The 24,480-nt window shown below is 37.7% G+C and overlaps 1 protein-coding gene across 1 annotated transcript in view; it reads left to right on the forward strand.

Moving 5' to 3' along the window:
- LOC120539192 (sodium/potassium/calcium exchanger 3-like) overlaps positions 1 to 24,480 on the forward strand; it is a 388,417-nt gene that overhangs the window by 307,052 nt on the left and 56,885 nt on the right. Inside the window, exons 8-11 of the mRNA XM_039769038.1 lie at positions 1,107 to 1,132; positions 2,001 to 2,054; positions 20,138 to 20,268; positions 23,285 to 23,451. Of these exons, the coding sequence (XP_039624972.1) occupies positions 1,107 to 1,132; positions 2,001 to 2,054; positions 20,138 to 20,268; positions 23,285 to 23,451 (378 nt within the window). The remainder of the gene's footprint in view (positions 1 to 1,106; positions 1,133 to 2,000; positions 2,055 to 20,137; positions 20,269 to 23,284; positions 23,452 to 24,480) is intronic.

Here is a 24,480-nt window from a genome sequence, read left to right on the forward strand (position 1 = left end):
TTGATTACTTAGCAACACCCGCACTCATGTCCCTTTGCAAAAATGCCGGTGCCCATAGTAAAAACAAAATTCCATTATCATAAAATTAAAATAAATAATAATTAATATAATGCCATAATGCTAATCCATAACTAAAATACCTGAATAATTGACAGAATAATGAAAAACGGATAGAGAATTGTTTGAACAAAATTTACTTTAAAAGTCCGTAAAATGATATTGAAGAATTACATTTCTAGACAACAACAGTGCCATTTTTAGTACCATATATTTTTTCCCTTCAAAGCCTCTACATCACCACTGTACAGTGATTTGATTGCAGAGCACACCTGATCCCAGTCTTACATTTAAAATGCCAAACACCAACACTTGATTCTAGACTACTGCTGTGATCAGCTGGGCTCCACAAGTCACTTATGTGGCTGATCTGCTGCCATCTAATATTTAAGGGGCTAAGCGTCCAGAACTGTTGCTGGGTTGTCTACACTTTGAGATGATCAGCTAGACTCTAAGAACTCACTAATGTGGCTGCTCTACTATAATCTAACATCACACATAGTTATCACCGTCACAAAATTTTTTACACCTACGCTACAGCTGTTTTCATACAGTATTTATACAAGCAGAGCACAATCAGGTTAAATAATTTATTCAAAGTCACAATCAAATGTCAGTGGTGCAGATTTAACCACAGGTGCATATTACTGGTGCACGGCATTGTAACACTTTGCATACTCTACACAGCAGCTACCAGAAGGTGGTGCTTCCATTAGGAGTAACACATTGGCTTTGTCAGGTTATTGCCATGCCATTTGAACAATGTGAAGTTGCAGTCACATTCATGCATTTTTTTTTTGCAAATAATATTTTACCTTGCATCAATTTTAGAGAAATGTTTATATTGTTTAAAATTATTTTAGCAATATTTTTATGATTCCAGCATGCTGTAGCTTTTCACATCTTGTGCTTGAGCTCAGAATCACATTAAATATCAGTTCAACAAGGAGAAAAATGTTTTCCATGTTAATTTTAGTAAATACTTGGTCAAGGTAGGAATTGTCAAATTACTGTGTACCACAATCTCTTCTCTATCCTTTTTTATCCAGGTAATCTATGATGAGAAAGTTGCTTGGTAAGTTTTTAAAACACATTGACCATTGGACCTCGAATCAATGCAAGAAAAAGATAACAAATGATACTTTAATCATACATACATAGAGTAAATAAAACTCTCAACTGCTGTTTAAAGTGTGTTCAAATGCAATAATTTTTAATCGAAGAATTTTTGACCAATAAGTTTATGATATTTGTCATAAAAATAGTAGCAGTAATAAATTATGCATTTTTAACTTTTAATAATGATAATCAGAGAATAAATTCAAGGCAATGCTGATTTTCTTTAAGTTTAAGTAGCATTCCTCTTCCACCTTCTGACACCTGCCATTCTCTTATACTTTTATCCTGGGAAGACATATAAATAGATAAAATAACAATACTTTATTTATAATGAGCCCAGTACTTGCAGCTTGATATATTCAGCAGCACATTTATGACCTGTTTTCCAGCTATAACTGGCACATTCATATTCATCCAATGTGAATTTGTAATGCTCCTATTCATAGAAAAATCCTCTCTTCCTCTTGCTCCTTCTCGTTTTCATTTTCCCTTCTCCTTTATTCTGACCACCTGTTTCTTTCTCTCTCGTCCTCTTTTAGTGTTTGTCTCTCCTCCTCATCTGCCACATCAAATGATTTCATTGCAAGTCTCATCCAAATGCAGCACTGGGATTTTTAAAGCCCTATTCTCTGTCATGTCAGTGCCCGAATGAGAAAGACTAGCAGCTCTTTGATTGGGTTTTAAAACGAGGCAAGCAATCATGTTTAAGATCACAGCATCCTATTATAGATATCATGCCATCAACCTTCTATCTGCTGTCGTGGCAATGCTGTTCACACCACTCAGTTGTCTTTGCTATCATCTTTTGTTTCTTTACCTTGCAGGTGGGAGTCCATCATTCTTATAACGATGTACATGGTCTACATCCTCATCATGAAGTAAGAGCAACAACTAACTGTATCATTTATAGCTCCGTCAATTCTATTATACTTCTATACCAGATGCTTGCTTTTAGAGTAAACAAGGGTACAACTACGTTTTGCAGTGACACCTTTTATTTGTTGGTGAATCTTTAGGTTTTGTCTGGTGACTCTAATAGTACGAGTCAATAACAATGTATGTCGGTACCACATAGGCTGAAAGATGTGTTTGAAGACTCATGGGCAGTGTCGAGCAGCTGCATTCACTATACATGGGCTACCATGAGCTTCCTGAAGTTGAACTTTTATACATTTGTCAAATAAACATTTCTTTCTGTAGATTATATATATATATATATATATATATATATATATATATATATATATATATATATATATATATATATATGTGTGTGTGTATATATACTGCTCAAAAGAATTAAAGGAACACTTTTTAATCAGAGTATAGCATAAAGTCAATGAAACTTAGGGATATTAATCTGGTCAGTTAAGTAGCAGAGGGGTTGTTAATCAGTTTCAGCTGCTGTGGTGTTAATGAAATTAACAACAGATGCACTAGAGGGGCAACAATGAGATGACCCCAAAACAGGAATGGTTTAACAGGTGGAGGCCACTGACATTTTTTCCTCCTCATCTTTTCTGACTGTTTCTTCACTAGTTTTGCATTTGGCTACAGTCAGTGTCACTACTGGTAGCATGAGGCGATACCTGGACCCTACAGAGGTTGCACAGGTAGTCCATCTTCTCCAGGATGGCACATCAATATGTGTCATTGCCAGAAGGTTTGCTGTGTCTCCCTGCACAGTCTCAAGGGCATGGAGTAGATTCTAGGAGACAAGCAGTTACTCTAGGAGAGCTGGAGAGGGTCATAGAAGGTCCATAACCCATCAGCAGGACCAGTATCTGCTCCTTTGGGCAAGGAGGAACAGGATGAACACTGCCAGAGCCCTACAAAATGACCTCCAGCAGGCCACTGGTGTGAATGTCTCTGACCAAACAACCAGAAAGACTTCATGAGGGTGACCCAAGGGCCCCATGTCCTCTAATGGGCCCTGAGCCCACTGCCCAGCAGCATGCAGCTTGATTGGCATTCGCCATAGAATACCAGAATTGGCAGATGCACCACTGGTGCCCTGTGCGTTTTACAGATGAGAGCAGGTTCACCCTGAGCACGTGACAGAAGTGAAAGGGTCTGGAGAAGCCATGGAGAACATTATGCTGCCTGTAACATCATTCAGCATGAGCAGTTTGGTGGTGGGTTAATGATTGTCTGGGGAGGCATATCCATGGAGGGTCACACAGACCGCTACAGGCTTGACAAAGGCACCTTGGCTGCCATTAGGTATCAGGATGAAATCCTTGGACCCATTGTCAGACCCTATGCTGGTACAGTGGCCCCTGGTGCACGACAATTCCTGGCCTCATGTGGTGAGAGTATGCAGGCAGTTCCTGGAGGATGAAGGAATTGATACCATTGACTGGCCACCACACTTTCCTGACCTAAATCCAATAGAACACCTCTGGGACATTAAGTTTTGGTCCCTCCAATGCCACCAGGTTGCACCTCAGACTGTCCAGGAGCTCAGTGATGCCCTGGTCCAGATCTGGGAGGAGATCCCCCACAACACCATCTGTCATCTCATTAGAAGCATGCACCGATGTTGTCAGGCATGTATACAAGAACACAGGGGCCATACAAAGTGCTGCATACAATTTTGAGTTGCTGCAATTAAATTTTGGCAAAATGGACTAGCCTGCCACATAATTTTTTCACTCTGATTTTTGGGACGTCTTTGAATTCAGGGCTCTGTAGGTTGATCATTTTCATTTCCATCAAACGATGTGGCATCCTTTTGTTCCTAACACATTACCCAGTCTATATCAGTATAGATATCCAGGAGGATTTCTTTTTCCCATTGAGATCTGATATGTTTTCAAAATGTTCCTTTAATTTTTTTGAGCAGTTTATATATACTGTATATATACAACCCCCAAAAATGCTAAATTCTAAATATTTGTTTTATACAAGTTAGGCATACAATTTTGTTAAATGTTTATTTCAATGCCTAACCTTTCTTCTCCTAATTTAGGGTATTTGTGCAATGTATATTTTAAAATGATATTTGGTTTTAAACCCTCCCAATTTACATTTATATTAAATATTTATATTTTTGTTTCAGGCTTTTCTAGATAGTTAAAATGTAAATATTTATTTTATTTGGTTTCTCATTGTGTATTTTTCAGACTATAATACTCACAGTTTTTATTAGGTGTACTTTAAAAACTATAACATTTACGCAAAGTTTGGAGATAGATTTTTAAATTGTGTATGCTGTTTAATAACATTTTAGGATAATGTTTACTATGGTCACAGTGTTAAACCAGTGCTAAGTTTTGTCCAAGTACAGTAAACCAGTCAGAGACAATGTCAACTTGTAAAGCAAGATTTATGTTCACACGCTTAGCGTTAAAAGAAAAGTAATATTTTTTTGTGTTTGTTACTTACCTCACGTAGTTTGCAGTGATGAAAAAATGTAATCTCATAATTTAATGGAGATCATCAATTAAAAACAACTTTCTGGTACAATTTAAGTCAGTGGTGATCAAACAACAAAACATTTATGAAAAAATCCCCCGTTACTTGTGTTGCATGCTCAATAAGTGAAATCATCCAGCTGAATGCTCACAATGCCCCAAACACATGCATTTGTACTAAAATATTGTTAAATTGTGAACTAAAATGAAACACGCTCAGATGCGAACAAGCATTTGAATTGTAGAGCCGTCTCTTGTTGTTACTTTTATATTCACAACTAGAGTACCTTGAAATTATTTAGTGGTAGGCTGTAAAACTGCAGGGGCAAGCTGACCTTCAGCTTGTTGAAGATTCTTGGATATGCACAAGTCCAAAACATATTCTCTTCCTGATAATATTTGCACTTGCTTTTTTTCAACGTATAATATTTATTTGTACACCTCTCTCAGTAAAATTCGTATTCTCCTTACCATGTGAAACACAACATTAGCCAATGAATAAGCTGTTACTGGACTGGACTTGTGACAAATGAATGTGGTGTAGGAGTTGGCAGCTCTGCCGTTCAAATGCTTGTTCAAGCCTGAGAGTTTTCCATTTTAGTTCACCAAAGTGTTTTCCAGAAATTACTTATTTAATAATATTTTAGTAAAAATGCATGTGTTTAAGATGTGAGCATTCTGCTGGCTGATGTCACGTGTTAACTATGTGAAACAAATAATTTGAGATTTTTTTTATGGATATTTTTATATTGTTTGTTGTTTTTTAATGTTGGTTACCATTGGCTTATATTATATCAGATACTTTTTTATCTTTGTTCTTCATGAAAACATGAAATTACAGTTTTTTCTCAACCATCATTGTTGGGTGGAATACTTCTTAAGGTTGAGTGTGGGCAATTCACTCTGCCCAGGGTGCATCTTGCTTCCTGTCTTCTTCACAATTTGAATTAAGTGGAGTGGATTGGAGAATGTTAGGTTTGAGAGCTTAATAGTTGTCTTTCTGTTGTTTGTAACTGATGTTGTTCTGTTGGCTTCATAAAATTATGATATCCAGTACATGCATTGAGTCTGGTGCAGTTGGAACGAGAATGACCTGACTTCATGGTGGTCATCTGTAAAAAAGAAAAGAAAAGAAAAAGTGGCTCACTACTGCTGGTGAGGTGTGAGCAGCAAACCCAAGTAGAGGAGTTCAAGTACCTCTGGGTCTCCTTCACAAGTCAGAGCGGAGGTAGTAGTGAGATTGGTCAATGAATCACCTACACCAGGAGACATTTTGCAGACATTGTACCAAAGTATAGCATTGAAGTGGGTGCAAATATAATGATTAGACCTCAAGCATGCAGGAAACAAAGAGACATTAAAGGGAGAGAAACAGAGGCAATGTATGCAGCAGGCAAAGGTCAGAATAGCAAAAACAGCAAAAAGAAACAATCAACAAAACAAAAAAGTGAGGAGCAAAGTCAAAGAAACAAAGACACTCCTTTAGGAAATGTCTTTTAGCTTTGGCTAAACTAAAGAATGTGAATGGAAGATAAATGCATAGATAGATAAGTAAGAGACAAGATAGATAGATAGATAGATAGATAGATAGATAGATAGATAGATAGATAGATAGATAGATAGATAGATAGATAGATAGATAGATAGATAGATAGATCAATTAAATAAATAAATAAATAAATAAATGTTATAACAAACAACAAAGTCTTCTCACATACACAACAGAAAGACTAAAAAGAAAAAAACTTCTTAGCAGTGAGGCATTACAAAGGCATTTAACCATTGGTATAAAGGAGTCCCGGTGTTAGTGTGTCACAGAGAGGATGTGCTGCATTGTCCTTAATGGTGATCAGTTTTATTTTCATACTCTACTTCGTTATTTCCTCCAGAGGGTCTAGAGTGCATCCAACAACTGAGCCTGCCTTTTTTTAGCTTGTTGATTAAAAGAGATCCAAAGCCAGGATGCCAGAAGCCGTACACCACCATCTTATATAGATGGAATGTGAGGAGATAAAAGGTGTAGTAATGATGAACAGAATTAACACAAAGTGCTAGCAACCACAGTAAAGCAAAAAATGTCATTGGCAGAATAACACTATAAATTAACTTAAAGAAAGACATTATTTGTACATGTCAAAACTAAAAAAATTAATTTCTTGCAAAAACAAATGTAGCTTCTTTAGCAGCAAATTCCTCAAATAAAGCTTTTGCTTTTCTGGTCATTCTACTTGCCCATTCTTTTTTTTTTAACATTTTATTGAATTTTTTAAAAGCAAGTAACATTCAATACAAGCCAGTCAAACTTGACAAAACTAAATTCTACTTGCTCAGTCTTGGCATTAGCTTTGGCCAGTTGCCAAAAGGATCACAATGTCTGGTGACTAGAATTAACGTCCAGGGAAAGGTTACTGGGTTTACTCTCGGCAAAAGTCTGAGGAACTTGGCAATCTTTTCCTGGATGCTGAGGAACCGGTTAAGGTGGTGTAAACATGAAGTAAGGAGTTGAGGCATTTTTCTCATGGCTGCCTCCTGCAAGTGGTATACCAGGCTCAGCTCGCTGACAGAAGACTAAGGGAAAAGAGCAAGGACAGTTGGAGGTACTATCCTTGCAGTATCTGGGAATTCCCCAGGAGAAGGTGGAAAAAGGTACTACAGGTAGCGTGCCAATGAAAACTTTACCAAAACAAGTAAAGTAAAAAAAAAGTAAAAATGGACAAATAAACTAAAGACAAATGCTCATACCACCAAAGTCTCCTTGTATTCTTTTCAAATTGTACACTTTATTTCTGATACTGCAAAGCATCAGCCACTGTTTTTAAGACTGTCAGTTTATTACGTAATTGATAATACAGAAAAGTAACTCATCTTTAACTTAGTCAAACCTATTATTATTCCTAACTACAGCCTACATTTTTTCAATTTCACAAAATTAAAATTAAAACTAAAATTAAAATTAAAATTAATATATACTAGTAAGCACTCATCAGACATCAGTTATATAAACAAATTCCTACCTCTGTCAACAAAGAAAATGCCATAATCAAAGTGATCAAAAACTTACATTCAAAAAATGAATTTGTTCCATATTGTCAGAATTTCATTTTAAATGCTTCCACAACACAATGTACTGTATATTACACAAAGCATAAATAAACAAATACATAACAATATTTAAGAATTCCTGGTGGGAAGGATAAACAGAAATTGGAAGAACATCAGAAAATCACATTTGGAAAAGGGCTATGATTTCACATTTACTTAAAAAAAAATTTAATTGCTGAAAAGGCTGCAAGCAGGATTAAAACAACATACAGTTTGAAATTCCATGGAGTTAGTTAAGGGCTGTGTCAGCGCACCTCTACAAAAGACAAAGGCAAAGGCAAACCTTACACATCCCAAACAGCTAAGACACAAAGCATTTGGCTGTGTAGCCTCCATCAGGTGTGTACAGGTCTTCCATCATTGAAAATCTTTTCATTTTAGATAGATAGATAGATAGATAGATAGATAGATAGATAGATAGATAGATAGATAGATAGATAGATAGATAGATAGATACTTTATTAATCCCAAGGGGAAATTCACATAATCCAGCAACAGTATACTGATACAAAGAAGCAATATTAAATTAAATAGTAATAAAAATGACAAATGAAAAAAAATAAAATAAAAAAGCAGACAATAACTTTGAGTAATGTTAGCATTTACTTCCCCGGGTGGAATTGAAGAGTCGCATAGTGTGGGGGAGGAACGATCTCCTCAGTCTGTCAGTGGAGCAGGACAGTGACAAAAGTCTGTCATTGAAGCTACTCCTCTGCCTGGAGATGACACTGTTCAGTGGATGCAGTGGATTATTCATGATTGACAGGAGTTTGCTTAGTGCCCGTCGCTCTGCCACAGATGTTAAACTGTCCAACTTTACTCCTACAATAGAGCCTGCCTTCTTAACAAGTTTGTCTAGGCGTGAGGCGTCTTTCATCTTTATGCTGCCTCCCCAGCACACAACCGTGTAGAAGAGGGCACTCGCCACAACCGTCTGGTAGAACATCTGCAGCATCTTACTGCAGATGTTGAAGGATGCCAACCTTCTCAGAAAGTATAGTCTGCTCTGACCTTTCTTACATAGAGCATCAGTATTGGCAGTCCAGTCCAATTTGTCATCCAGCTGCACTCCCAGATATTTATAGGTCTGCACCCTCTGCACACAGTCACCTCTGATAATCACAGGGTCCATGAGGGGCCTGGGCATCCTAAAATCCACCACCAGCTCCTTGGTCTTGCTGGTGTTAAGATGTAAGTGGTTTGAGTCGCACCATTTAACAAAGTCTTTGATTACCTTTCTGTACTCCTCCTCCTGCCCACAATAGAAGTGTCATCAGCGAACTTTTGCACGTGGCAGGACTCCGAGTCATATTGGAAGTCTGATGTTATATAGGCTGAACAGGACCGGAGAAAGTACAGTCCCCTGCGGCGCTCCTGTATTGCTGACCACAAAGTCAGACCTGCAGTTCCCAAGACGCACATATTGAGGTCTGTCTGTAAGATAGTCCACAATCCATGCCACAAGGTGTGAGTCTACTCCCATCTCAGTCAGCTTGTCTCTAAGGAGCAGAGGTTGGATGATGTTGAAGGCGCTAGAGAAGTCCAAAAACATAATTCTTACAGCACCACTGCCTCTGTCCAAATAGGAGAGGGATCGGTGAAGCATATAGATGATGGCATCCTCCGCTCCCACCTTCTCCTGGTATGCGAACTGCAGAGGGCCGAGGGCGTGGCCGACCTGTGGCCTCAGGTGGTGAAGCAGCAGCCGCTCCATGGTCTTCATCAGATGTGACGTCAGAGCAACAGGCCGCCACAGGTTTTTTAACTTTATACAGTGAGAATGTATAGGCAGAAAGCATTGTGGTGGGGTCAAAATTTAATAACTCTGTGTCTATGGATATAAGCCTGTAAACATGACAAGTCAAAAGTAAAGTACTCCATCCAAATGAAACTTGGCACAGCAAATAGCACTGCAAAATTCTAGAAGTGCATTGATTTTGAACAAAATCACTCCAGTATTTTTCATTCTAGACGGATTGTAAAAAAATCCTGCGAGAATACATACAGAATCAGAAATGTATTGCTATGGGCTCAATTCAATAATTTTAATGGATTTATATGTTTTAGTTAGGCAAAGTACTGAGAAAGGTGCTATATAAATGTAAAGAATTATTATTATTGTTTTTTAACACAATTTGCTCACACTTGAGCAATGTTTCTGTGTGTGTCTGTGTCGGAATATGGGCATAATCAATAAAAAAACAAATTACTTCTATGAAAATGATGCACAGTTACTAGCATTACACAATGCTGGAATGCTGGAAACTTTGAAAAAAAATTGGTACATTAAATTTTGTTCTGCAGACATGATTTTACATTTTTCCCACATTTGTGGATTAACTGCTAGGCAACTGGGAAAAGAGAATAAGCTTTTTTGAACAAGATATGATTTTTAAAAATTTTCAGAATAAAATAATGGCATGTAATATTTTATAGATAATTCACTCTAACTTACGTGCTAGAAATGACAGATTTAGAAATGTGTTTCTTTCCAAGAGATTGATCAGGAAAACGCTTAAAAAAGAATCTAACATTATTAAAATCTGTAATTGAACAATAATGACTTGCTATTACATGTGACGGGCAGTGAAAAGTTCAGATGTGAAGTTCACTTATTTTTCCTTAAACACTGTGTTTAAATCTCTGGGTCTGACATTATAAAATCTATACTTAATTTGTACAGAGTCTATTGCTTCTTTGACCGTATGGCAAACCAAGTTATAATTTAGAGATATCTGTAGCAATGCAGATATCCATAAAGAAACACTGAAATAATTTTTACATATTTTCAGATCAAATGAAAATGTCTCTCAATGTAAATTTAGTTTAGCAGATTTTATTCCAAATTGTTATTAATTGATGTGCTGACTTATTACAATATTACCTTTCAAAAACACTTCCATGGAAGCACTTGGATGCATCATCCGTGATGTATACTGGGGTCAACGGGTGTTTCGGGTTTGTTAAAAAATCATACATCCTCACCCAGGCAATCCAGCCGGGGTGATCAGAATCCAGCTTGCATCCCAGCAGCAAATGACCACTGAGCCTCCCTCTTCAGTCAGAGCAACCTTGTGGCTCTCTCTGCGGCATCACAGATTGATATGACAACCCTCTTCTTAGCTAAACCCGCTATTCCCAGTTTCGTCGAGACTGTACAGAGAGAATGGCCTGCAAAGCCCTATCATCCCACCTCAATTGGTTCACAGTGGGTGATCCAGCTGAGTTTCCCGCACTCCTCTGTCAACTCCTGGTACTTGGCACATTTACTCTTTTGAGCTTCTTCCATGCGTTCTTCCCAGGGTACCGTGAGTTCCACCATTAACACCTGTTTGGTAGAACTGGAAAAGATGACCATGTCTGGATGCAGTGTTGTTGAGGCGATGTGCTCTGGAAAGCTGCTTCTCCAGATCAACTTTCAGCTGCCAATCAGTTGCAGAGGCGAGGAGGCCCATCAATCTTGTCTCTGGAGTGTATTTCTCTCCAGCCTTAACAAAGTTTACTGCATCTTCTTTGGGTGTCATTGCTTGCTTGTTGCCATAGCGGAGGCTACTCTCTCAGCGACTGCCTTGAGCACTTGGTCATGCCACCAGCGGATCAGAAACTGGACTTTGTAGTAATCTGTTTGCAAGATTTTATCCCAGGTGACCTTTTGCTTCTGTACCGATTCACACTTTGTCCATGCTCCCTGCTGTTTTTGACCCACCGTCCTGCTTGCTCCTTCTTCCTCCATGCCTGCTCATACATCCTCCTGGAGAAGAAGAAGCCTCTTTTTACGAGTAGCTTTGTGAAGTTGGGTTGTGGGAAAGTAACCAAATCGGCATGACCTCTAACCACATTCCCCACAATCTCCCTCTGCCTCAGCCAGGCCTCTGCTACCTCCAGTGTCTTGCTTGCTTTACATTTCCTCCCCATCCTGACCTCAATTTCTGCTGCTGACACCTGTGGATCCCTCAAGTCCCTGTACAGGAGTGCCTCCCTTGTCCTCGACACCATGAACTCTCTAACCTGTAAAAGGGAGTTGCAAGATGCTACTACTTCTATAAAGAGCCACGTTACTGAGGCTGCATGTAAGGCCAAACCACCTGCGAAGGTAACTGCTGATCCGCCAATCCATTACAATACAATAGAATACAATAGATTACAATACAGTTTATTTTTGTGTAGACCAAAATCACTCAAGAAGTGCCACAATGTGCTTTAACAGGCCCTGCTTTTTGACAGCCCCCCAGCCTTGGCTATCTAAGAAGACAAGGACAAACTCCCAAAAAAACCCTTGTAGGAAAAAAAATAGAAGAAACCTTGAGAAAGGAAGTTCAAAAAGAGGCCCCTTTCCAGGTAGGTTGGGCATGCAGTGGATGTCAAAAAAGGTGGTAAATAGAATACAATATACAGAACAGAACACAAGTAATCCTCAGTACAATATAATAGTGCAATAAAAATATTACAAGTACAGAGCAGAATGCAACAGTAGATGATATCACATAATATGATTTGGATTTGTTCAAAGTCCTGGAGTCCTCGGTCATTAAGCTGCCTCCTCTTATTGGCCATTCCACAGCTGAGTCAGCGCTGGACCATCAAATTCGATGAAAGGACCCCTCTACCCTATGATTCCTGTGATCTTCCATCAGAAATTACTTTACCTTAGACAGGCAGAACAACTTGGCAGGTGGGCAGTGGCACCAAGTGTCACAAACAGAATAGGTGAGGGTTAGTATGACCCGCTGTGGCAACCCTTAACGGGAGCAGCCAAAAGAAGAAGAAGAAGTAACAAATTAGAACTATATTGTTACTTATGTTTTTGTGCTAATGACTAACAACAGAGGTCTGTACAGTTAATCAGCAGCTCTAGTCAGGATATGCTAAACTGAAGAAGTGAGTCTTCAACTGGAATTTAAAAGCTGAGACCAAAGGGGCATCTCTTATAGTAGCAGGCAGACCATTCCACAGTTTAGGGGCCATGTAACTACAAGCTCGAAATTCCCACTGCTATTTTATTAATCCTTGGAATCATAAGCAGACCGGCATCTTGAGATCTTAATGTGCGCTCTGGTCTGTAAGTCATGATAAGTTCAGACAAGAAAGCTGGACCTTGAGCATCCAAGGCTTTATAAGATAAAAGGAGGATTTTGAAATCTGCCCTAAAGTTAACCAGGAACCAGTGTGAGGATTTAAGAACTGGAGTTATGTGTTCATATTTTCTTGTTTTTGTAATAATTCTTGCAGCATTTTGGATTAACTGGAGTCTGTATAAAGAACAGTTTGAACAGCCAGCGAACAGCGAATTACAGTAGTCAGTCCTACTAGAAATAAATGCATGAACTGATTCTACTATGGTCATTGGGACATTGTAGACCAGCAGCAACCACTGGAACCTGAGCAGGATGGCATGCTGGTAAATCCAGGCCCTGAATCTCCTTGGTAGACCTGACTTGTCTGCCTTTGTAAGCCACTCTTTGAGGTCTTTGGTGGTCTTTTTGATAGAATTGGATGCCTTGAGACTGACATCAAAGACCTTCCCCAAACTCTTCACTGGCAGCTCAGTAATGGAAAGAATGGTGTCCCTGGCTAGTGAAAGTGGAACTTGTCCACTACACGCCCCTTCTTCAGGTCTTCAGTGACCTAGACTTGCTGGGTTAGAAGCTCATCCTTGCCAATGCAATGAACATTTCTAGACCTTGAAGAATCCACCTGGTTCCTGGCACTGAGGATGTGGTAATCGTAAGATCATCCATTAAGGCCCTGATTGAGGGTTGTCTTGTGCCTTTCCTTTAAATGAACAAACACTAGCTTTGAACTATGTGATTTTAAAAAGGCCTATAATTCATTTAAAATATCTTTAAATGAGTATGGTGGGATTTAAAACACCTTCATTATATGTAAATTGTTATCTGGCTATTTTTAGTTGCTGGCTTTTGTGAATTGCATGGCTACAAGGGGGTACCTGGCAAACAAAAATGTAAGATCTTGGAGTAGCAGCCTCACCCCTGAAATCCTGGAGACGTTTTTATTTTAAATATTCTTTCCTGTGAGCAGCAAGATGTTTTCAATTTTTCACAATTCACAAAGGGAAACATTTCTTAAGCAAGCAAAACCCCAGAGGTCTATTCCCAGTGTGTGCAATGGGCAACTTCTGCGGAAGTTTCCTGTAGCAGTCTCCCCAGGAATTCTATTCCTTGCAGACACTATGCTCAAAATGCTGTTCTGTCTGTCCATTTCCATTTATCACAGTTTAGGGCTCTGTGACCAGAAGAAGTAGTTCTCTTTTTCTTCCTTTCAACCTTTTTTGGTTGGTTCGGCTCCTTGAAATATCTGAAGCCCAACCTTTGCACATCCTATCCAACACATTTCTTGGACTACTTATTAAACAAGCGAGTAGGCCAGGCACTGAGGCATTTACAGTTATCAATGCCTTGCTATTTATATCCCTTAGGTGCCCAGGTTGTTTCGCCAAGAGAGGAGGAGGCAATTGTGAGAAGGGTAAAGGTGTGTTCAAAATCACAGCCCGAAAAACTTGCCTTCCAAACAAGACAATAATGTACATATACGTCCAATATTTTTTTTTTCTTTTATTAAGACAGGTGAATAATTTAAATAAACATTCTCAAACACACAAGTTAGCATCTGGGGGTTGAACTCTATCTGAGTAGCATTCAGCAAAAAGCAGCAACCAGCTTCATATGAGGCACCCGTCTATTGCACGACATCTTCACACGCATACACTACTACTTTTCTTTTAAGTCTATAGTTAACATAATACACATCTAAAACCAGATCGTCTGGAGGAAAAACACACCCAGTGAAGCAGGTAGAACACACAGGCTTATACAAGCAACAAGCAGGTGTGGGATCTGAACCCTGGATCTGTGAGGATATAGAGCTTAACGCTGCCACTGTGTCATGCTTTATCAAGTGGACAGGTCCAGTTAATTTGGTCGTATTGTCCATATGCTACCAGTCTATCATGTTCTTGTATTTCCTTCATAATTGTCATGAAAAGTATTTATTTGAAAAAACACACAGCAGTTGAGTTTTAGTGATTTAGTTTTCTTTTATTTAGTAGTAATTAGATTAGATTAGATTAGATATACTTTATTGATCCCATGGGGAAATTCAGATGCATAAAGCAGCAGAAACAAAACAAAACAAGGATACATACTCACAGGACAAATAATAAAGCCAATAAATCAATTGATAAATAAATAATAAACAAATGCATACTGTGCAGATGTTTTAAAATTAATTTAACAAGTACCTTGGGAGGAAGCATTGAATTGCCTGATAGCAGTGGGCAGAAAAGACCCCGAGATGTGCTTCTTAGCACACAGTGGTGGAATGAGCCTGTGGCTGAAAGTGCTCCAAGAGAGCACCTCCTGGATGGGATGGAGGGGATTTTTCAGGATGACATCCAATTTGGCCACCATTCTTCTTTCTAAGACAGCTTCCAGTGTATCCAGGGATAGCCCTGTGGTGGAGCAGGCTTTCCTGATAAGTTTGTTCAGACATTTTGCTTCTTTTGAACTCAAGTTGCTCCCTCAGGAGACTGCAGTGTAGAACACCACACTGGCTACCATGGACTGCTAGAACGTTTCCATCAGCTTGCTGCACACATCAAAAGGCCAGAGTCTCCTCCGAAAGTACAGTCTGCTCCGGGCCTTCTTGCACAGCCCCACTGTGTTGTCAGACCAGTCCATTTTGCTGTTTATGTGAACCCCCAGGTACTTGTAGCTCTGCACCACTTACCTGTCCTCACTGTGAATGGTGACTGGTCTCGAAAGCTCTTTTGCACACCAGAAGTCCACCACCAGCTCTTCTGTCTTGCTTCTGATTAATCTGCATTCCTGCATGTTCTTTTAAGTATCCAGAGTATTTTATGAAGCCAACATAGTCATTTGATGTTAATGCTTGTAAAAATGTTAATCAGAAAAATACACAACAAGCACACATTCAAATGCTACAATAAAATTAATTCTAGAAGCTAAACCTTTAGTGCTTTTAAGAAGTAAACCGAAAGAATTGTTCACTCAAGCATAGTACTACATTAAAGTATGCACATTTCATTTGAAAGTAAGAAATGTCTGTGGTGATTTCTTTCCAGTGGATGACTGTTACAGAGAGTTGCTTTCTCACCGGTTGACACGTAGGATGTCGACTGCATGCCGAGGTCACTGATTTGTACTTTATGCTTTCTTGGAAGTCCTTGTCACTGTGCATTTTGTTTCATTACAATTTTGGTCCAGAAAGTGTACTATGGTCACTGCTAAAAGGACATGCAGATTTTTTCTTTTACTTTTCAGTTTTTTTTTTTAAATAGCACCAGTTGTTTTAAGAAGGAAATGGTGGCAAGAAATGTATTTTATAAAGTCATAATGCCAAGACCGTTTATGTCACCATGCCAGTGCAAGTAGTTCAGTTCTAGTGGACATTTTCTGCTGTTCCAGAGTATGATAATCATATATTTCAGCTTTCTTTAACTGTTTAATTCATGGAAGGACTTTGGGATCTGGTCATTTTGAGACCTCTGTGTTGAAAGTTTGTCTGTATCCTTTGATCAGCAACAAGGCAAATATAACCTTCCAGCAATGCATCTCTTTTTATATACAAGTTGGAAAATACGTCAAAAGGAACTCTTCTTTTCAATATTTCTGCCTGAATATAGTTTATCTAGCAATTATTAAGATGTTGACGTTAGCAACTAATTTTATGGTGTGCACCCATAGACGACCTTAGGCAAAAATGGAACCTTTAATAAATATCTCAGAAACGGAATAAAATTAATTTATTCATAAAATACACCATTTTTCTGCAATGCATGGTTTAATTTGGCACTACACAAATCTTAAAATTATCTACAAGTATTAGCAACAGAATCCTATGAATGATGTCACCACACACCCACCTCATTGTTTTAGGAATGTTCCACCACACTAATTTTGGAGGGGCATATTTGCTTATTTATCAGATAGTGTTGGACTCACAATTGCTCCTGATCTCCTAATAGCATTATTTGGAGTAACATCAGATGTGATAAGATTATGCAACAATAAATCTATTGTGATCTCCTGTAGTACGCTTGCAAGTCAACTTATCCTGCTTAACTGGAAGAACCATAAACACCCTGCATAACTCAATGAGAAAGCAATATTTTATATTATTTAAAATTGGAAAGAGGAACAGTGTAAAGCTTTACAGAATTTGGCCAGAATGCTTTAATGCAACAGCCTGCCTGGGCTTTTGCATCTGCCATGGTTTTATTTGCTTTTGATGACTTAAAATATATAAGGAATTATCTCAGAATATTTGTGCTCTGTATGGCTGTCTGAAATGAGAACTTATGAGGTAGAAAGTGTGGACAATGCTTTTAACATTCATTAGATTCAGAAAGTCATTAACAACCATCAGTCTAAATTCAACAACCCATAATGACAAGAAAACTTATTTTCAGAAAGGTTTGCAAATTTATTAAAAATCAAAAACTAATATTCATCATTTACAGTACATAAGTATTTAGACCTTAAATTTTATACTTTGTAGAAACCTCTTTGGCAGCAATTACAGCATACGTAGAGTGTTCTTGGGTAAGTGCAAGTTTTGCCATCTGGATTTGGCCAATTTATCCCATTCTTCTTGGCAGATCCTCTCAAGCTGAAGTGTCTGCATACTGCCATCTTCAGGTCTCTCCACAAAAGTCCTATAGAATTTAAGTTCAAGCTTTTGTCGAGCCACTCAAGGACAGTGTGAGGCTTGTCCTAAAGCAACTCCAGTGTTGTCTTGGATGTATGCTTTGGGTCACTGTCATGCCAAAAGGGAAACACTACCCCAGTCTGGGGACACTCTGGGACAGATTCTCTTCAATGATTTTTCTCTATTTGGCTGAATTCATCTGTCCCTCAATTCTGTCCACTCTGCTTGTCCCTGCTGCTGAGAAGCACCCCCATAGCATGATGCAGCCACCACTATGCTTCACAGTTGGGATGATATTAGGCAGGTGATGAGCAGGGCCTGGTCTTCACCAGACATACTGTTTAGAGTTCTGCCCACAGACTTCAGCTTTTGTCTCATCATTACAAGAGTTCTTTAAATACTGTTTGGCAAACTCCAAGTGGGCTGTCGTATGCCTTTTCACTCAAACACCTGATTGATGGAGCACTGCTAAGATGGTCATGCTTATGTCCGGTACTCCCATGTCAGCAAAAGACTGAAGCTGAAACTTTGTTAAGAGTGATAATTGAATTCTTTATCACCACTCTGACCAACACCAAGGCCTTTCTCACCCAGTTATTGGATGGACATCCAACTCTAGGAAGACCCCATGTGGTTCCAAACATCTTCCATTTCATTTTCTTGAGGACACTGTGCTCTGAGGAACACTGAAAGCTTTAGAAATGGTTGTATACACTTGCCCTGATTTATACCTCACCATAGTTTGATTGTGAAGATCAACAGAGAGTTTCTTGGATTTCATGGTTTGTTTTTTGTCTTGATTTGCAGTGTGAATTATGGGCACTGATATACACAGCTGTTTGCCTTTCCAAACAATCTCCAGTCAACTCAGTTTGCCACAGTCCAGTCAAGTTCTAGACACATCTCAGGAATAATGAACAAAATTAATAAACACATGCACCTGACCACGATTTGGAGTGCCACCATAAAGGAGTGGAATACTAATATGGATGAGAGATTTCAGTTCTTGATTTTTAATACATTTGCAGACGTTTCTCACGGGTTCTTAAGTGTAAAAAAGGCAAATGTATTCATTTACAATTAAACCTACAGAACAATAAAGTTTACAGAAAGTGAAGAGGTCTGAATACATTCTGAATCCACTGTACAGTATTTTTCAAGAATGTTGTATTTTGTATTCTTGATTGAATTGTGTTCTGATCCTTGTTTAATAATTTCAAACTTTGTACAACCTAATGTGAAAAAGAAACCAGAAAGCACTTCTTCACAGAATGTGTGGTAGGAATTGGGATCACACAGCCGAGCCATGTAGCTGAATCAGGGGACCAGCATTGCTTATAAAAATGATTTACATGAGATAATGTACAACTCAGCTATTAGCACACCCTATTTTGTGTGGGAAGTTGCACCCCTATGGTAAAGAGTAAACCAGTAAGAGTCTTCAGCAAAAATGATTAGAAGGACTTGAAGTTGTGTACGCCACATTAAGAGACCCTAGGCGTTCATTCTCTATAGGGATATGAGGGATCAAAGTTACACAAAAACTTTAGAAAATGTGGGGATTGTTAATATAAGCACATGGAGTGTTGTTTTACTATATTTCAAGCTGCTGATTATAAATATGATAATATTTTTGATGTTTAGTCCTTTATCAGTGATCCTAGCCTTCTACACATACAGTAAGTATGTGGAGTATTGTTTTAAACTATTTCAAGGTTAGTAATTAAAAATATGTTATTTTTGATTGCTGGTTATTTACTAAGGATCTAACCCTCTATGAACCTCTATCAGAAAGAGAAAAATGACAAATGTCAATTACAATTGAGAATAGTTAGACTTTAAACATTTAAATTGAAGCACACATTTTAGTATTTGAAAAACATTTGATGCAACTATTCTTGTTTATTATGTACTTGTACCTCATGAAGTAAATCACTTCTTATGAACACCCCAGATTAGGACGGCTTATGCTAATTCAAATGTTATGATTGATATGATTTAATCAAAATATTTTAAATTCTGAAGCAAATAAATTAGCTTAGTGCCAGCTGTTACTTCATAATTAGCTCTTGAACAAGAATGTGAGGGAACAAATAAAAGAAGGGTACATTCCACACCAGCTTTAGAAAATATTTTTTCAAACTGTAAACTGTAAAACTACAGAGCAAGTTTCTAAGTATTGTAAAAGAAAAGCCAGAGAGAGTGTAAGGGTCTCATGATGCCAAAAGAGCAAGCCCTATCTAATAAAGAAAGTAGCAAAAGAAAAGCACTTGCAAAGAATAGCATAAGTAAAAAGTTACCTGTCAGGTCTATTAGAGTGCTCTTGATTAAAACAATCTGTCCTCCACGGGATCAGAAACACAGGTTTCTCCAGGGTGCAGAATGAACGGCGACTTCCAGGGACTTTGCTGGTTATATACAGTATTTTAGGCACTCAGGCAGACCAAACGTCAGAGTTCACTTGAATAGTCTTCCTCAACCCGAAGGGTAACAATACAGATGCAGTTAATGGCTGTGTTTCGCCCTTATCCTTCCCCATTTTTCCCTACTCAATGCCATGAAGTGGCCCCTACAACTTGCGTGTGTTATAATTGTTTAGGGAAAAGTAGACCCATGTAGATATTGATATTATTTCATACTCTTTCAATGAATAGGCATTAATAATCTATAGTTTTTGTTGGGGTTAGTGGCCTGTATTAATTGAAACTTTTTTATTTTTGTTATTATTAATTGCATTTTTTTTCCTTTTTTACCAGGTTTAATTCCACAATCTATAACCAAGTGGAACGCTGGGGCCCTAGTCGCAATCAGCCTCGAATGGTCAATGGTCACCAGGCAGCAGAGAACAACCAGCACCTGGATACATCAATGGTCATGCTGAGAAAAGGTCTGTCAGAGAGTTTAACATAACTGCTGGGAATTAAATGAATTGCTTTTACCAAATGAAAAGCAATTTTGCATGTTGATTATAAAGGTAGCTAAAATGTTTTACTATGAAAAAATAATAAAAATATACAAAATAAAACTTAAGTAATATTAGATTCTGACACTGTTAATGGGCAATGGAATTGCAAATTAAACAAAACATTTAAGGGGCTTTAAAAATGGCACCAGATACCCCATCAATAATATGTCAGGATTAGCAACTTTGAGGTATTCATATTTTCGCACACAACGTTAGCACTTGAGTGTATCAAGAATGCCAAACTCACGCAGCCATTAACAGTCCTATGTCCAAGAACAAATTGCTGACATAAAGGTCAGATGTAGACGTACTCTAGGATAACACATTCAAAAATCAGTCATTTCAAGCAGAAATGGCGATTAGGCAACATTAGTAATGTTTTGGGTGTATTCTAAATCAATTTAAATGATCTCTTGATAAAAAAAATAACATGATTGCAAAGCTCCATTAACAGTAGCCATTCCTTTAATACACTAAGGGTCAACTTCCTTAACTTATCCTTAAATCTGAAACTTGCAAATAAAAAGAGAAGATTCAAATGGATAAAAAGAACACAGACATTGAATGGAAGATGACTGGAAAAATGTATTGTGGTCAGAATCCTAGGGTCACCTTTTCCCTGTTGCAGACAATACTGTTGTATTTAATGAAGAAGCCAACTTAGGACCTGTAAGGCATTTACTTCTCAAACTACACACTCTGCCTGTTCTTATCCTCTTATGCAGTTGTGTATCTGAGACTTCCCCTTCTTTTTCTATCCTGGTTAGATCCCGTCTGCCTTCTCCTCTCATGACAGTAATAGACACTTTGGTATGAAATATTAGCTTTCTTGTCAATCTGTCACATAGAATAACCTTCATTCTGCAAAAAAATAAGAACTGAAGTTGAGGAATGCCAGTACCTTGCAACCCAAGAAAAGACTATTTCTTTGCTTTATTGGAGGAAATAATAGGCATCAAGTTTCTCTAATAACCAATTAACTTTTAAAATGACTAATTAAGGATAAGCTAAAGGAGTTGACTACTAGGGCTCTGAAGGAATGGCTGCTGAAAATTACAGCTTTAAATCATATCTGAATGATACATTAAAAATTGGCCATTTGCAGCCTTAACAATGTCTTGGCTGTATTTTTAAATGAATATAATGGTATCTTGATAAAAAAAGGTATACAATTTTCTGGGTGATTCCAAACTCTTGAACACTAGTGCTGATGACTGAGAAATATAGAATCTACAAGCAGATAATCAACAGATGATGAGTACAGTGGTGCCGTAATAGACAGGAAAAAACACATCATACTTTGTCACTAGGAGTTTACGGTAAACAGAAACCCAACAGAGTTCCTCTCCCGTTGTTGATAAGGTGCAGTTGATGTCGGCAAAGCAGTGCAGACAGTTGGCTATCGTAATAATTAGATAGATAGATAGATAGATAGATAGATAGATAGATAGATAGATAGATAGATAGATAGATAGATAGATAGATTGATTGATGGATGTCGGTGTGTTTCTGAGTGATACCTGTGAAAATGGGGGCTCTGACTATGACTTTTTGAACTAAATAACATTAAGACAGGCTCCCCATGACCTCGAATTAAATTGAGGTTTAGAATGTATGTCATTTTCTTTTATTATTCTGACCCCCAGTCTATGAACCTCTTACTTATTACTCTCCAATATTAATACTCAAACCTTGGAGTTGTGCTGCTCCATTTATTCTCAACTGACAGCAAAGTCTAAATCAAAGGGTATTATCATGTGGAACTTTGCACTGCTTTACATTACGTCAAAATTCCTGGAGCTTTTTTATTGATTTGTGTTCCTAGATTCAGGAAATGTGCTGGAAATAAAATCAAAGATTACACTCATCCGTTCAGCCATCTCTTGCATACCATTGAGGAAATGTTAATGGTCACAAAAGACAAGAGCTACTAGACACAGAAACAATTTGTTCCTAATGCAGTCACTATGGCTAAACACAGTTTCTGATACTTCCCTTTTCCTGATTTCTACTCTCTTCCATTGAGTATAAATAATGTTTGTATTATATAGGACTTACCTAATATACAGTACTACTGGATGGGAGTGCATGTCTACTTTGCTATATTGTTTAAATTATTTGTGTTTACTTGATGTAATGTTGTGATGGTGTATTGTATTGTCTATTCTGTTGTTTAATTCTATGCACCCTTTCATTGTATAGTTGAAATACCAAGAGAAACTCCTAGCAACTATAATGTCTGGTAATAAAGTTCAAGTCCCATGTTCAGTTCAGTTACAATTCATTTTGATCAATTACTTCATCATTAATATTATTATTTTTATTGTCACACATTTTTATTATTATGTTTGCATTATCATCACAGCCACTATTTTGTAACTATGTTCTGTCATGGGAAATGTCATTTTGGCTTTCATGGCAATGGCTATGTTGTTTACAGCAACAATGCCCATTTGCAGGTTATGCGTATTGTTGACATCGCTCTGTGTGACATTATCATGCTAACTTTATGAAAGATGGCCATGCAGAGGTAACAAGTATCCAAGCATTAGATAATAAAAGCAAAAAACAGTCTTGGGGTCATGCTGTATTAGTAAGGGAAAAGATATTTAATTAGAATCTTGGTCTCCACATGACTATGAATTTTGACTCTCCATTTTTTGGTTTGGTTTTTTGGTAATAGTTTTTTAATACTTAGTTGTGGTATTTAACTCAGCCTATTTTATTTTACAACTTGTCCCTAATTGCTATTTTTTCATCTTCTGGTCACAGTTTTTCTCTGCGCCCTTTCCAAAAGACCTTATTTCCGTCTTAACCACAAGAAGATTAAATTCATGCATACAGTATTCTTTTTCTAATTATGATCTAGTACAAAGCACTATTATTAAAGGCATTTTTATCCTTCTCTCTTTCTTCTTGTTTATTTCTCTTGGTATAGGACGCCGCTCTGTTCAGGAGTCATCCCCTGTTCTCATGGTGGATGAGTTATTCTGCCTACACCCCCACCAGCTCAACTTTCCTGAAGCCAGCTTGCGTATCATGATCACGCAGCACTTTTCACCAAGGACTCGACTCAGTATGGCCGGCCGGATGCTTATTAATGAGGTATGGTTGATTCACATGTAAGAGTGAAGTGACTTCTTAAAGTAATTAATAAGAAAAATGAACACTGTGGCATCAATATGATTCTTTTGCTTTTTGGCTGTTGTCTTTACAAAGCTATCAATCCACATAGCAAAATCACCAGTGGCAAATGAACACTTAAGATGTACGTATAGAAACCCACATACACTTTCAAGGGTACCTTTAGCAGTAACATTGTTCTTTTAACACTGGCAATTTTACTGTGCAGTTCTAGTTTGTCACTACTGTCTCATGAGCTAATCTTTTTGGCCAGTTTATGAAGAAACACAACAAGGACTATTGTTATGCAAAGGAAGAGATTTTTTGTTCTGAGACATTTTCAGTGGAAACTTTCTTTGAATACAACTTAGTACAAATGACAAGAATTTTCCTTCTTTAAACCTATAAAGTAATGATAATCTTAGTGTGATGAATTGTTTTTTTTTCATATTTCTAATCACTTTGTTTTTTTATAGGTGAAATGATAACTTTTTTGGGTCACTGAATCCATTACTGATGTTTATTTTTATTTTTAATCTTTTTCTGCAAGTGTTGTAAATATTTTGCATCTTTTCTAATACCATTTCTCTATCATGCAAGCTAGAGTGGGTCAACAACATAAAAGTCAGCACCAGTCACTACCTGGTCATTCAACATTGTGGATAGTTAAAAGTAATTTGTTGGTGTGAGCTTTGTTTTTCTGACCACAATTTTTGTTTAATGTTTGGGTTTTGGTGAAAGATAGGTCTGATTTTGGGCTTAGACTTTACATTGGCATAATGACTTTGTCTCATAAACATTTATTGACCTTTACGATCAGGTATAATACTTAATAGTACTTGCAATTTTTGTTTTAGCATATTTTAATTTCAAAAGATTCACACAACATCCATAAACATTCTCATAGGCCATCCTCTTTTCCTCTTACTTAGAAGCAATATCCTTCTCCCAATATACCCAATATCTTTTCTCTGCACATGTACAAACTAACACAATCTTGCCTCTCTGACT

This window comes from Polypterus senegalus, chromosome 11, assembly GCF_016835505.1.
Source record: "Polypterus senegalus isolate Bchr_013 chromosome 11, ASM1683550v1, whole genome shotgun sequence".
Classification (NCBI taxonomy): domain Eukaryota; kingdom Metazoa; phylum Chordata; class Cladistia; order Polypteriformes; family Polypteridae; genus Polypterus; species Polypterus senegalus.